This window comes from Lissotriton vulgaris, chromosome 7, assembly GCF_964263255.1.
Source record: "Lissotriton vulgaris chromosome 7, aLisVul1.2, whole genome shotgun sequence".
NCBI lineage: Eukaryota > Metazoa > Chordata > Amphibia > Caudata > Salamandridae > Lissotriton > Lissotriton vulgaris.
The window spans coordinates 1,293,620,577-1,293,636,701 of record NC_141695.1 but is presented as its reverse complement, the minus strand read 5'-3'; the positions used below and the strand labels follow the sequence as shown (position 1 = coordinate 1,293,636,701).

At 44.2% G+C, this 16,125-nt stretch overlaps 2 protein-coding genes across 4 annotated transcripts in view; both read left to right on the top strand.

Moving 5' to 3' along the window:
* The window catches only part of LOC147703524 (membrane-spanning 4-domains subfamily A member 4A-like), a 1,156,223-nt gene that overhangs the window by 1,065,969 nt on the left and 74,129 nt on the right, over positions 1–16,125 (top strand). The gene's annotated exons all lie outside the window — the stretch shown is intronic.
* The window catches only part of LOC147703525 (membrane-spanning 4-domains subfamily A member 4A-like), a 345,084-nt gene that overhangs the window by 254,830 nt on the left and 74,129 nt on the right, over positions 1–16,125 (top strand). Inside the window, exons 4-5 of the mRNA XM_086931894.1 lie at positions 661–717; positions 3,933–4,097. Of these exons, the coding sequence (XP_086788020.1) occupies positions 661–717; positions 3,933–4,097 (222 nt within the window). The remainder of the gene's footprint in view (positions 1–660; positions 718–3,932; positions 4,098–16,125) is intronic.

Below are 16,125 nucleotides of genomic sequence, written 5' to 3'. Positions count from 1 at the left end.
AAGACATTCGCATTGCCGAGACCATAAAGGCTTTGCCAATGCTTGTTTTATTATGGTTTGTCAGCCAGACCCTATGCTGCTGTGAAAAACACCCACACAGTACAAGAATTCAAAAGGAGTATAGTTGCTGGGACATGCATTGCTTATCTGCGCCCAGAGAATGGCACGGGTTCGCAAAGAGTAAAAAAAATAATTACCATCACAGAAAATCCCTGAAAATTGACCTCACAAAATCTCAAACTCATGTATCTCCCCCCTGTCGTTTTCCCTCACCAGCATATGGTATTTTGTATGCAGATTTAATACCTCTCAGTTTGAGTCCCCCTAAAGGTATAGACACTTTATATGGACTGGTTTGGACCCCCAGAATTCGTGTGCCAGGTTTTTACCGTCAGAGCTGGCAACCCAACGTCATTTCCCACATATTATCAAATGGTGTAATATGGCTTGCATGATAAGACTCTTAGGTTTGTCAAGATTCCAGGTTCTATCCTTGCAGTTGCCGGATAATGCCATTTTCTTGAGATTGTGAAATATTTTGAAGTAATATTAGGATATTTCTTGAAGATGTGTGTTAAACCATAACCCACTGTTAATAAATGTAATTTTTGTAACGTCTTGTTGCGCAATGTGAACCACTTTCGTTCCTTTTCCAAACAGTGTATAATTTCCGGATCTTTGTCGGTTGCAGCTGCCAATAATCCCCGGATCGGCCTGGTAAGAGAATCCTGAAAGTAGTATTGGGCTGACGTTTTTTTCCGACCTGTTTTTATGAGGTCTCTTATTCTCGTCTTTCTGTCCAAATCTAACTTTCTCTGAGTATCTCACCACCGACCCCATAATTCTTTATTTGTTTTCCCTCTTACAATCAATTGTCTCTGTCTCATGACTCTCCTGTAGCGTCATACTCTTTAAAATTACCTGTTATATGTCACTTTCTTGGTTAGGGACTCTTTCTTTTAAAATCACTAGGCACAATTTTAATGTTTTGTTCAAATGAAGCTAGTGTTTTCAGACTACCAAATTCCTTAACAAAAGGGTATTGATGCTGAGCAATCGACAGGTAAATTTTCTTGTATACATTTTGTGCACATATTTAGAACCGTATACTATTGTGTGGATGCTCAAAGAGAAAACAGTTTAAAATAACAACCTGAGGCTGACAGCCTGTCGTCAGAGCAGCTGGCCTTGTACTTTTTAGGGTTGTGTCTTTCAGACAAAAGAGAAATGCACATGCGGAGACAGGGCTGGCTTTAGCGCTGGTGGCGCCCGGTGGACAATCATTTTTGGCGCCCCCACACCCCATGACTGCCTCCTCAGATTCTCTCACTACCACGGGCTAAAGTGCCCCTCATCTCTCCAATCATAAGTAATTACTCAACACAGTGCTTCCCCCTGAGATCAGGGCCCCCTGGTCGCACTGCCCTAAAGTGTGCGTAGAGCAGCCACAATATTTGACAGTCACCCGAGTCACATTTATGGCACTTTTTGACCAAAGCCCCTCAAAAATGAGTTCTCAAATCTCCTCCGCTTCATTTGGCCTCCTAGCCCTAAATTGTCATATTGCCTTAAATATACAGTCCTATTTTAATCCTTTGTATTCTGGTACTCGGAGTCCGATATGTATAATGAAGCAAAAAATAACTAAGTGTCAAAATACACAGAACTTTCGGTTTGCCTTAATTAGATATACAGAGGAAACAGCATGAATCCAAATGTAAGCACTCAGTTCTGTCGATGCAGCATGAACAAAACTATTAGCTCCAGGACAAGAAAGAAAACAAGCAATCAAAAAGCAAGAGTCCAAATTTCCCTGCATCTAGGGCTGATGCATGTAAAGCATCAATCTAACCCTACACTATCACTAAAATGCCATCCCTAAGTTTATAGATAAGCATTTTTTTTTTTACAAGCGACAAACTTTAGGGAAAAGAAAACAATCCATCATATATGTACAGTGAATTATACATGACCAGTAGTGTACATACTAGTGTGAATGAGACATGAGCCTGCTAGCTTATTCAGTTGGGTGTCATCTAATCTCCGTACCAAGGTCTGCAGACATTTGATTGAAAATCTAAGTAACAACACACAAGAAGAGGACATCCGAAAAACGCTGTGCCAACTAACACCTGACCCGCCATGTTGACCGAGCCCAGCCAACATACAGCCATGACCGACCCAGGCACAACAATTTCCTAAATATGGAAAACATTATTAAACATCTCTAATACATGAGCAGTGTTAAACACAGGTTCTTCACGTTAGCCTTTTCTGCCAGTTTTATTTCTTAAGTTAGCTATCATATCACATGTTCAGTTATCTAAAATAAGCCACAAAATTATATTAACACTGTTCACAATTCTAGCACTCTTGTTTACGTACAACATGTGGGTGAGCTCTACACGTGGTTATAATGCACCCCTACATATGCATCAACGCAAATGTGACATTTCCCATTCCATCAGCTGCAAGTTTAATGTGAAAATGTGAAACGCTGAGCTCAGATTTCTCCTCAGTTCCAACTCGCTGTCTTCAGTTTCAAAACAGGGGATTTTAACCTCTCAGAGTGTGATTGCCAGAGTAGTGCACATTTGCTGTGCACTCAAAGGCGGAAGTCGAATGTCATGCTATGTATTCTGAAAAATGTCTGCGTTCGTGTAAGCAGTCGTGGCCAGTCTATTGGGGTGATGGGCCACGCCCCCCTCACAAACAGTGTCTGTCAGGCTGAACAAAGGTCAGCCTCACAGACACTTTTTATTTTCAGGAAACCAGGAGCCAGACATGTGTAAAATGCGCAGCCTCCTGGCTGCCTGAGCGGAAATGTGCTGGGCTGAGGAAGTCTCCGCTCCGGTGGGTGTGACCTCCTCAGCTCAGCAAAGATCCCTGAGGCCCTCCCTTTCAGTGACAAGGGGTAGCGTCAACAATTGCCTCACACCTGGGCACTTCAGTTATAAGCCCTGATGCTACCATGATCGAATGTCAATCAGTGACACTTCATCACAGAGTGGGATAGGGTCAGCAGTCTCACTGACTCCTTCCCACTCTGTGATGATGTTGAGACTGCTGCCTTCCCCCATTCCCCCTGACCTTAAGTCAGCCAGTGGGGGAAGGGAGCAGTCCCAAGCCTCCTGGGACCTCCAAGGCACAGCAAGCAGGTGTATGTGTGTTTTTTTAATGATGTCTTGTGCATGCGTGTGTGTACAGGGCCGGCTTTAGGGTGGTGCGACAGGTGCGGCCGCACTGGGCGTGACCTAGAAGGGGGCAATGACCTCGGGAGGGCTGTGAATAGCAATAAAGTACAATTTAAAAGCACCTGGCAGGGTTCCCTGTGCAGCAGCAATACAAATGTCATGATTACTCTTGCGAATAATGTTACAGCTAGAGAGAGATCGGAGTTTTGTCTAGTGGCTCCCGTAATTTAAGCATCGTGAGCGTTGCTATGCCTGATGCACAGAACGGATCTCTGTTTTGAATGGATAGCGGACTGGAATAGTAAAGTCAGCCTTAACCAGTGTTTTAAAACAAATGAAATGGATTTGAAACAGGGGATATGGAGAAATGAGGGGCACTTTTGCCCAAGTGGTAGTGATGGACTCCGAAGAGTTGGTCATATGAGGGGCGCCAAAAAAGATTGTTGCACTGGGCGCTACCAGCTCTAAAGCCGGCCCTGTTCAGAAATCTACATTTGTGAATGGGATAGTTCATATAGACTGTATGGCTTAAATAAAAAACATTGTGATTGTTTGAAAGTGAGTCTCAGTTAATTAAAATCATCATTCAAACTTCAGGACCTGCTGTAGAATCTTTGGAGGCTGGTCTGGCTACCAGACTCGGAGTGGGAGGATCCATAGGCGCCAGTGAGGGTTTCCGAATAGTTCCTTTTGACAAACAACCCAAGCAAGTAAATTCCGCCATTTTATTTCCTTCAGGTACGAGGCAGCCTCGCGACGACCATCATCAGTGCTGTAACGTCCATGGCTGCAGTATTAATCTACATTGGATACATTTTAACACAACAATTATTTTATGTTTGGAGGCCCGCTTGCGAGTATCACGAAGACCGAGAATTGTGTGAGAAAGCTCAGCAAACTCAGGTAAGTGCCACTTTTACCAACTTGTTACCTACCATTAGGTAAATACAATCCGACAGCTGGAAATGGCTGTATTTGATGCTAACAGTGCAGTTTTATTGTTTGTTGGGGTCGAGGGGGACACCTGAATCGTTTGACTAACTGCTGTGCTCAAGAGCTAAGTTGATCAACTTTGGCTTGAACAAAACATAGAGCGGGAACGTACTTGCAATCTATTCGTACCTATAGTCTGTCTAGTTGCATAATAAGCTAGGAGCTGCACTTTTATCTTTCAGTTGCGAGGCCTCCAGTAGTGTATTTGTAATTTAGGGAGTAAAATGCACTTTTTTGTCAGAGGCTGCACGGAAGGCATCTTTTACCACAATGTCACATGCTGGCGGCCTATGCCATGCTGCTAGACGTGTGCTGTATTATAAATAAGGCTCCCTGTTTTCCGTTTTTATGTATTTGAACAAATAACTACAGATAGAAAACACATTCCTGCATTTATTTTGAAAAGTGGATACATTGTGAAAATTGTGCTTCTTTTAAGTGACTCTGTGCTGTCTTTCATGAATTGTAGCCCAACAGGTGAGCGGATGGACAGCATGGGAAATTAAAAAAACAGGATGAAATTTCTTTATATAATGGCATATGTGAACATACATCTGTCGCATAATGCAAATATTTAGTGGATATATTGGGTTGTATGGCATTACATCGGGGGCTTTTACCCCGCATGCCATTACAACCCAAGTCGTTACAACGACTTTCGCTGGAGGGCGCTGGATAGTGGAATAGTTTAATTTTCTATTCCAACTCCAGCCCTCGTTGACAGTAGGGAAGGTGTTGGATAGAAAATTAAACTATTCCCTATCCAACAGCGCCCTCCAGTGAAAGTTGTTGTAACAACTTTCGTTGTAATCCCTGCGTTGCAATGGCATTGCGGGGTAATCCCCGCGTTATCAAGGCTGTTCCCCGTTAAATAAATATGGAAATGTACAGTTTTATAATTTCATTTATACACAAAATAAATATGGTACATACAGACAAAATGGCCTAAAAATAAATATGGATACATACAGACAGAAATGTTAAAAACATAAATACCATCAAACCGGGAGCCCTAATTATAAAGCCCAAGGTGCTACCAGTGAAGCTTCAGGGTGACCTTACCAAATCCTCAGCTTGGTAAGACAAAGCTGACAACACACAACAGGACCCCTGCAATGAGTTTGACTTTCTACTAGCATTTTTGTATCAGTCAACACTAAGGGGCTCATTAGGATGACGGGCGGACTTTGTCCTCCCGCCATCCTATCGGAATTCGGGACCGCCGGCCAAAAGGGCGGGGGTCCCGTGGGGGGTATTAGGATATGCCCGCCACAGTGGCGGGCACATCCTGCATTTGTAGCATTGTGGCGGGCGGTGCTCTCTGCACCGCCCGCCACAATGCTAAAAATGCATTTAAGCAATTGCATAAACAAAGCGGCAGGCACCGCGCGGTGCCTGCCGCTTTGTTTATGCAAATGAAGGGGCCATGTGCACCCCCCACCTGGGCAGATTGCCCCCGCCAGGCTGGCAGTGGCTACCGCCAGCCTGGCAGGGGCAATCCGCCCAACATCATAATGGGCCCCTAAGCATTCTAGGAAATCTCACCTTTCCCCATCCTAAATATAGGCCTAAAAGTCTCATGATGCTTAGCGCTACTAGATGAAAATAGTGGACTGACTTACATGACAATGGACCCGCTGACTGGGATAGAAAATATGTTTGTGACTGTTAATCCGGCCTCAAAAACCCTGCATTGCTTAGTGGATAAGGGGGTGCGCTGCTTTGTGATGGAATTTCAAAGCACTAACAGGTTGGCAAAAGACTCACGAATTTCATTTTTCATGATGTGAACTCAATATCCATAATACTGGAGGGGAATGTCCCTGCACAAGTCTCTTGATGTATACTACAAAAACTGTGAACATGTTTGTGTAGGATGCAAACTGTGCGTGGAGCAAGAGGCTGTATTATTTATTTTTGGTGAGAGATGGATATTTTCTGAAATAATATTTTCAGGGCTCATTAAGTGCAGGATTTATCTGAATTCTTTCACTTGTGACAAGTATTATTAGGATGTAACCTTAATATTGATTAGTACCGCTAGCCCAGCCATCTTGGTTAGGAGATTCTGGGCAGCTGACTTCGATGGGTGGGGTAGATGAGCCGAACAGCGAAGGGAAGGGGAAACAGAACAAGATTATACGTTCAGTCAAATGTGTTTGAGAGAAACCAAGGGTCCGATTACCTAAGTTTCCCAAAAAAATCCTAACCAAGAAGGTAAGTGGACTAAGGACCAGGATTGAAAGAGATGCACTTTTCCATCAGACAGGCCAATTGTTAGGCCGGAATCAGTACACATAGCTAGCTGCTGCTGGATTCAGACGAGGGTCAAAGGGGAAGCAATTTTCAAGAGATCCTTACCATCCGAAGTGCAAGAAATGGAAAGACACACAGGGTTGCTATAGAACATGGGTACTCGCAAACATTTGCCCAGGGGCCACAAAGTACGGTCTGTGGTGTGACCGAGGGCCGCACTGATGCCAGCAGGTGGCGTTAGGTGGTCTGGGTGGGTCACGGATTGTGTAAGGAGGTCTAAAAAATGTTAAATAAACAGGCAAGCATTTATTTGCAGGTCAATACATGCTTGCCTGTTTATTTTTTTTTTTTAATGAATACTAAAGTTCAGAAACTAAACAGCAGCTTGTGCTGCTGTTCACCAGGGGGGCCGCAAGCGCCCCCCCCCCCCCCCCCGGCGTACTCTGAGTATCACTGCTATAGAGGAATGTCAGGAATATGGGCGAATAAGTCAATAGCCTCCTGTTATCAAAGGGAACTTTAACACAATCACGGATGAAACAGATGGAGATCTGCAGGCGTAGAATTGGGAGGTAGGGGTCATTTGGGATTGAAAAAGTTTGCAGAGGCTATGGGTCTCAAGTGTTTATGGTAACTCGGGCATGAGGTCGATTTACTGTTCAACTACTCAAATGCTCATGTACCTTTCCAGAGTTGGCAATTTTTTTTTTGCTTTGCATTCTAGAGAGGTGAAAATCCTGGCCTGCAGGAAGTTGGACTGTGCGCCCCATGTCATGACCGTAGAGATTGAATGAATGAGAATTGAAAGATCAGGAGACGTTCAAGTGTCTGAAAATGGCCAAGCGGCACATTGTCAGTTCAGTCGATCATAAAATAGCTTTGGGGCAGCAGGGGACCCAGGGGGGTGCAAAAGTACTATTTTTTTCACACAGCGCTGGACAACAATCGATGTTGCTGCACTGCGTTACTTGAAACAGGACACCGATATATCTACTAATATATGGTGCCTTCTGCCACACACACCCTTACACAATAGTGCAAGGGTATATACATGATGTCTAGCATAGGTTTCGTGCCAGAAGGACTCCCTTCCAGTTGAAAATTGCATGCTTTTATTTAGTTTCAATGTTTTCTAAGTTTATAGGTATGCCGTGCATTATAGTGCAAATTCTAAGTTAAAAAATAATTGAGAAACAAAAAATTCTTAAACATTATGCCTGCCTTTCGGAGTCATAATTTTTGCGTCAAAATCCATTCATTGCTGCATGGGAACACCCATGTACCACCCATTGGACACCTCTTGATGCAAAATAGAGCAAAGTAGCATACTACTTTATCTCTAATTCCCAGCGAAATGAAGTAAATCCCAATTCAACGTTGCACCAGTTTGCATCACTTTTTGTGCCACTGCACCGACACAAAGTCTTGATAAATGTTGCCTAAATAGTCTGAAGCTGGAGGGTGACTTGTTAAAATTAATATGCAACATCTCCCAATCCAGAAACTAAGAGATACTTTGCAATTACAACAGTGTCATTGAAATCGTGGTCTCAGATGCGATAAAGTTTTAATAGTATACATAGCATTGCAGAGGAAGTTATCAGTGGCGGCTGGTTATCCCTGAAAGTGGTAAGCATAATACTTGCCTCAGGGTTCTCTCATAGTTTTCTAAATTTGCCTTAGGTGCCCTCGCACACAAAAGCACCCATACACTAACACTCACTGTTTCTCACACACAAACGCACCTGCACACACCCACTTTCATAATCACTGACCCTCCCTCACAACTGGTGTACAGGGTCTCCCATTTGAACTCTTAGGGTTACTGGTGTTTTAATTGTGCTTTAATTGTGTAGCGGGTGCAGCTGCACTGGGACCTATGTGCCCCAGTGCAACTGCACCTGCTGCACCATTGATAGAGGCACCTCTGACTCACTCCCACTCCCTCTCATAATCTCCTCTTCACTTGCTCATCCCAACTCACACTGCTTTACTCCCTCCCTCGCTTTCCCTTAATCACTCACACTCACTCATTGATTCTCTCTGTTTCATTCTCGTTGACAGTTTCAAACACTATGCTCAATCTCATTCTCTCTCTTAGTCTCTTACAAACTCACTTTCACTTGCACATGCAGTTTCCTTTTTTGGCAACTCAGAGGCTCTATGGCACAGCAACTCAGAATCAAATCTGGTGCTGGACACTGGAGCCTGCAAACCATGATTCTTAACCAGGAACCAAACAGAGCAGCAGGGCCAAGTTTCAGAGGCATGAACACTGCTAACTTAAATGAGTGCAAGTGTAATGATGGAATTTACAGTGGCTCCATGGTGTCACAGGTGGCAGAGCTATGCTCTTGAGCCCCTGAAGAGGAATCACCCCTGGAGTCAGTAAAGGTGCACTACTAATGCCATCTACCCTGTTGCTGTGCTTAATTTTGGGGAAGCTTGCACTGCTGGTGCCAATGCTTTGCCTTTGTTGGGTAGTGGTTGAAACTTTTTGTGCTAAAAAAAAAAAGAACGAAAAGTTCTCTGGCACATCCATCCATCCATACACACATGGCACTAGAAAGATCTGTATTTACACCGAACACATTTTACCTTTAAATTACCACCCACAGTCCTCTTCTAATAACATACCATGCAACACTACACACAACATATACAACCTAATAGCGCAATATCTAACACTGTGCAAAAGGGGGCTCAGAATAAACAAGCATCACTTTGCCATTTGAGCGACAGAAAGCGCTATACAAATGCCCATAACACAAAAAAGCCAAAATAGCTGGCATTGCCAATGTTTTTGCATTGTTTGCTGTCTTTGTTACTATGATAAAAACTATTCAGCATATTCACCATATTCACCATAATTTTTGTGAAGAACGTTTTCTTAATGCTACTTGTTGGACTTGGCCCTTTTTGCAGTGTCATCCCTGAACTTTTTGCCTTCCTCCTGTATTTTATCTGACCTGTTTTTGTTGGTTTTATGACTCTGGGCACTTAACCACTGCTGATCAGTGCTAGAGGGCATATGTTCTCCTTTTTGTAAATTGGTGTATGGATTAGTGGCTCCATGATTGGCTGATTCTGTTTACTTGTTAGACCTTAGTACAGTGCACTGAATGTGCCCAGGGCTTGTAAATCAAATGCTGCCGGTGGGCTTGCAGCACTGGTTTTGCCACCCACCTGAGCAGCTTGTCAAGTGTGTCTAAGGCCTGCCATTGCAGAGCCTTTGTGCAGTCTGGTACTGCCATGTTGACTGGCAAGTGCGCCCACTTGCCAGCCCCTAAACCTTCCCTTTTCTTCATATCAGACACCCCTATGGTAGGCCCAAGGGCAGGATGCATTATAAGTATAAGGTAGGACATGCCCTGATGTGTGTGGCATGTCCTGATAGTGAATTACAGCCATATTCGTTTTTCACTATGGCAAGGCTCCCTGTTCCCCATAGGCCAGAATAGGCAGTTTCATTATTACATCTTATAATCCTAACTGACCCAGGGAACATGGTCGAAATTCGAGTTTAGTATGCCTGAACTCAGAATGATAAAATGCATCTTTTAGTGAAGTTAGTTTTAACATTCGTGTTTGAAAATACCACTTATAGAAAGTAGGTATTTTCTTGCCTAACTATCCAAGCCTGCCTCTGCTAGGTTGTGTATTCCTTGTCTGGAGTTTCAGCGACAGGGGCTGGGGGATTCCAGGAGACAGGGTGAGTCAGCACAAGGCTGAATAGAGAGATCTATATGAAGAGTGGTGGAAGGAGTTGCACCTGAGTCGAATAGGGCTGTGCCTTCCCTCCAAAATGCTGGCTCCACCTCCTGTGGTGCGTCTGATGTCCCTGGCCTACACTGTGAAAGGAAAGAAGGAGTTGGGTAAACAGAGTGCTCCAGGACTGACCAGAACTGGTTTGGACTAGGCAAAGGCCTCTCTGCCTTCAGAGAACAAAGAGAATATTGATATAAAAAGGGGGACCCAGACCCCAGAATTTTAGATCACTACTGGGAAAACAAGAAGAAACCTTTGCTGAGGAGAGGAACTAGAGAACGGAACTGAGAACAAGACTATCCCTAAGCTTGAGGGATTGGCCTGAAGTGGCTGCCTGACTGTCAAAGAGAGGAGAAAGGAACTTTGTGCTACTTTCAATCAACTTGTAAAGGATCTCCAAGGGCTTGAGATAGAGCTTGCCTCCTGCTGTAGTCTCAGGGACAACAGACTTCACCCACAAGCTTTTCCCTGCCTTCCCTTGTTGGGAATTGAAGTGCCTGCTGTTGAGCTGGGCCTTCTGAGAGACTGCGTGTCGCTGGGAGCTGGAAGTGCAACTCAAGGCGAAGAAGCGTGTTACGGCCGTTGTCGCTGCATCGCTGGAGAAGAGTGTCGCAGTCGCAGCAGACGCGGTTCCATCACTGGAGAAGTGTGCTGGTGCTGTCACCCATGCATCACCCTCGCATCCCCGGAGAAGAGTATCGCTGTCGCAGCAGACACAGTCGCATCACATCACAAGGTGCCCCGCATCCCTGTAGAAGAGTCGCTGTCGCAGCAGACGCCGTCGCATTACCAGACAAGAGTGTCGCAGGGCCTGTCGCGGCTCAAGAAGATGCACTGAATCGCCGCACGGCCGTCGGACATGCACGCATCACCCCTTCGTTGTTGCAACTTCAAGACAACGCCATTTTTGCTGCGTTGCACCGGATCTTCATTGCATCACAGCGTTGCTAGCCGTGCCGCCACGGAAGCGCAGTAAGAAACCGACGCATCACCTCCCCATGTCGAGAAGAACCGACACATCATTGTCCCCTCCGCAGCAGTAGGGAACCAACGTTTCACTGTTCTTGCGTGTAAGGAACCGACACATCACCTTCCCTGCAACACTTTCATTGTATAGCGTTACGCATCCTAAGGTACATTGAACAATAAGTGTTGCTTTTACCATCTCAAGAGAACTAAGCTATTTCTACCATTTTAAGTACAGTATTGTGGATTTTTGTCAATTGTGGTCTTGTGTTAAGTCTATATAAAGATACATATTTTTGATATACAACCTGTGTGGTGTCCATCCGTAGTGTTGTCACTGGATTCCTGTATGTGTTCACAAATGCTTTACACACTGCCTCTGAGATACGCCTGTTTGCTCGTGCCAAGCTACCAAGGGGGTGAGCAGGGGTTATTTTAGGAGTGTACCCCCTTACCCTGACTAGATGCAAGGGTCCCTATTTGGTCAAAGGTACTTATCTCTGCCAACTAGAGACCCCCAAATCTACCACTACTCTCCATTCTCGTCCATCAGTTCGTCTTTTATGGCTCTGTGTTTTGGAATAAACACAATGCTGCAATATGCTCACTTCCGGTGCTTGAGTTATCCCCGAGTCATTTACCTGCCTCCTTCAAACCCCAGCCCTCCCTTCCCCCCTCATTCGGACTACGCACATTTTAATCATTGCATTAATCAACACAATATTGTTTAAGCCACCAAAAATGTGGAAATAAAAGGCAGAAAAGCCGAAGTGGGTTGTCACGATTGGCTCCCTGCTCTCTCGTGCCCACCACCAGGGGGCCAAATTGTGGGACTTTCCAGTGTTCTAATAAGCTTCCGGACACTCCCCTTCAAACATATACTGACTTTCAGCAATATGGACGCTACTCGGAAAATGCTATCCGTTCCCATTCCATGCCGGGTTTTTTGAAAGCCAGTCTACTCATGCTTGAAGCCAGCCTGCTCATGCTTGAAACTCCACAACCTAGAATTCTCTGCTCAATGCTTCATCTCCGACTCTGCAGGACAAGGATGGGTTGAGAAATTCAGCTCACCTGTGGCTAACTGCTGCTAGCCTGCTCACAGCTGATGCATGTGATTATTGTGAGCTCTTTAAAGCCCCAGCTCCTTTCAGTCCACTATTGGTCATTGTAGCTGTGGTATGCTGAGACCGACTCCTGTTTCTTGAGCTTTTGCTACCTTTTTTACAAGAGTTTTCTGAAACATATTTATTCCTTGATTCCTGAGCTATAGTTACTCCTTGATTCCTGAGCTATAGCTATCCATGTTCCTGAACGAGCTCTGCCTGCAAGTATTACCTTGATTCCTGAGCTATAGCTATCCTTGTTCCTGAACGAGCTCTGCCTGCCAGTATTACCTTGATTCCTGAGCTGCAGCTGTTCCTTGTTCCCGCTTAGCACTGCTTGCAGTCCTCTCTTGACTCCTTAATTCCTGATCTGTAGCTATTTCTTGTTTCTGAACTAGCACAGCCTTCCGTCTTTTCCTAATTTCTGTCCCTGAGCTACAGCTATCCTTGTTTCTCATTTAGCACTGCCTGCATTGTTACCTTGTTACCTTTGTTTCTGAGCTGTAGCTATCCCTTGTTTCTTCATTTCGGAGCTGTAGCTAATCCTAAAATCTGAATTAGCAGTGCTTCAATGATTCCTGAACTGATGTTGAGCAGTGCTACCTTTGTTCCCTAGCTGTGTTTAATCCTTTTTCCTGAAGTAGCTCTGCCTTCAGTGCTGTCTTGTTTCCTGAGCTTAGCTATTTACTTGTTCTGTTGAACTCGTGTTTCCTGCAATGTTATCTTGTTTCCTTAATTTCTGAACCAGTACTATTCTAGTGCACCCTTGTAGCCTCTCCTCCTGTATTGACCTTTTCCAGACCCTGCTTGTCTCCCCGTTACCTTTGTTCCAGTTCATAGTTTTGTCTTCCTATTTCTGCTGTCTTTCTTCTAGTTCCCTTGTATATTTGTTAGTTGTTTCCCACCAAGTGTGTCCTTTGTTTTCCCTCCTTTCCTGTTAATCACTCCTTCTTGCTAGCTCCTTGTGTATTGTGTCTGTGTATTTAGTTCTGTCATATAGATGCTGCTTTTCTATATACTGTGTTAAGTTAGCATGAGTTTATTAAGTGTTTAAACAACATATTTTCCTTCGGCTTCAGTTTGCACACGACACATAATTGTTATTGTAGCTTTCAACCTAGACGAAAGATGTGATTTATTTGAGAATAATATGTTATTGCTCTGATATCAGTCGTGCTTGGTACACTGTCTGCACACTGAGTGCTGAACCCTCTAAGAATAACCTAACACAAGGTTGTTGGGAGGTCTGATCCTCGCACCACATTAGACATAACACAAATACAGTTGCTGCCAACATTGGGCTCTAAGCGGGTTTAAGATAGAGTTACTGAGAATGCAAAAACACACTTGATGATGCTTCACATGCAGAGAGCTGGTAGCAGATGATGTGATCCTCTCCTCCTGAGATTTAGAGGTATGGGCCCGCCCTGCTAAAACCCAAAAGAGACCTTCATAGATATAATATAATATGCTAAATAGGGAGGGCGAGAAATAGGTGTTATTAATTCCTATTAATTTCAGCATTATAATATGCTATCACCGTTTGCTTACTATGGACTAGTAACTATGCTGATAACTTTGATTCTTATAATATGTTTTCTTGTATTATATAAGATACTGCGTTTGAGAACCTTGCATTGAATAATAAATATTTCAAATGTGCACGTGTCCTCTTTTACTCCACGTTCTGGTTTGAAATGATTATAGAGCGAAAGAGTGTTCATGTGTTCCACGATACCTGAGGTAACCTAAGTTCATGTTCTGGTTTGTCTAAGTCATTGGTAGTTTGTTATGACCAATGAGACACTGCAGCTAGCTCGGTAAGGGGATTTTGGATACTGAGGTGAGTTTTGGGTCACCCTAATTCACTGAGGTTCCGGATCTCTATGCACAGTTCTGTAAGAGAACGGAATCCCTGCTACAGTTCTACACCCTTGCTGTTACTGCCTTGCATGTTCCTGTTAGGTATCCATAGGTATCAGCTCCACAGACCCTGGCTTTGCATGTATATCCTATATGTGGGTATTTGCAGTCAGTATCTGTAACAGCAATTGTGGGTGAGGAACGTATTAAGCTTCATTTTTACCGAGTGGAGCTCCTGAGGGCTTTACGCCACATTCCCGTTATTGTTAATAGTGTGTGTTTTATATATATGTATATTCAGAATAACTATACCCAGGACGGACGTGCAAGACATATATGCTCTTAAGAGGCGATTTAGCATTCAGAATAACTACACCCAGGACAAACATCCAAGACCTATATATGTCTTGCATATCCGTCCTGGGTGTAGTTATTCTGAATGCTAAACCGCCTCTTAAGTGCCTATCCTTTCTGAGTCATAGGCATCTTGGTGCCTTGTGCAGGTTGCCACTTTGGATCCCTTTTCCCCTCTTACTTCCTGTGTCATCCTGGGCAGTGCTGTACTCCTCTTTCCGCTTACGTTTTTTACCCAGTCTCCAGTCCTTGCCCAAATCCCTGACGGTGTCCCAGACAGAGTCCCGCACAGCCCTGACAGAATGACCAACCCACATTTTCAGGGTCACTTGTGAAGTTCCTTTGCATTCAGTTAGCTACCATTTTTTAATGCTGCGTATGTTGTCAGACATCCATTGCAAAGGCAGCGCAGTTCTGTACAACCTATTAGAAAGTCCTTTGACTCTAGGGATCGATTAATGGAACAAAATCCAACGTTTAGTTCTGTGGCTATTTGTGAAGTTGTCAAACCTACCACTGTCCTTGTAGAACAAGATCTACAATCTTCACAGGATATAATTAAATCTAAGATTCTGAAATTACAACAAAAAAATAAAATGCTTTAGACACTGTTAAAAAACTATCACCCAGAGTTCAAGTCTGAATCCTCAAGACTACTTTTCCCCATCTATGTTAGCCTCCTTAGAAATGGCGAATGATTCCTTGCACTCTCTTTTGCGGTCTCCTCACATCTGGTCTAGTGAATATGTGAATAATACTGTGGCTCACCACCCAAATTCCAATCAGAATAGCCATAGTACATATTCTCAAACTGTAGTTAATTAACGTATTTGTTTGAATTCTACATTTTATCACTCCTTTGAAGTTTTGTTTTCTAGTGCTAAATCACATTTAGTCGCAACATCTTAGATAGGTCCCTCCTCTTTTAAGGAGAGATGCAATGCAGCAGTTGTGGCACGGGGTCTAGTGTGCTGACATCAAGGGCAGTGTACCTGTGGGTGTGCGGGGGACCATGGTTCCTGGTGCTGGATGTGGTCCAGGTGCGGACGGGCATAGACGGGCTTTCTTTCGGCACGCCATCGGCATGCCAGTGGAATAGCCGTTTTGCAGCCTTCATTAAATAGGTTCTGGGAGAGGTAGGGAGGCAGGATAGTAGGAACAGTTGGAAAACGGCAAGGGTCCTTGAACCTAATGGCACAGGAACCTGGGAGGCTGGAGGGCTGGGGCAGAGCGGCACTGGGGTGGCAGAGGCTGCTGAGGCTTTCTTCAGGGAAGAGAGGCCTCCCAGCAGTCAGCTGTGACTTTCACCAGGGAGAGCTGGAAGGGACCTTCTCTCAAAGAATACAATATTTAGCCAAAAACATCTATAAGTTTCATCAGTGCGTCAAGAAAAAGGGTCATCTTAATTAACGGCACACACTAAGAATGTGGTGATGTTTGCCAGGGTTTCTGTGAGGCCTGGGGCACCTGTAGTAAGGTTCCTCAGCAGAAGGTGGTTCTGTGTTTACTGCGCTGTAGAACAAACGTTTTCTCAAATTCTATAATATATACTTTAACTATTGCAATAACACATGGAAATTGAGTCATCGTCTTCCAATACTTTAGAAAGTGTTTCTGTCTGCCTC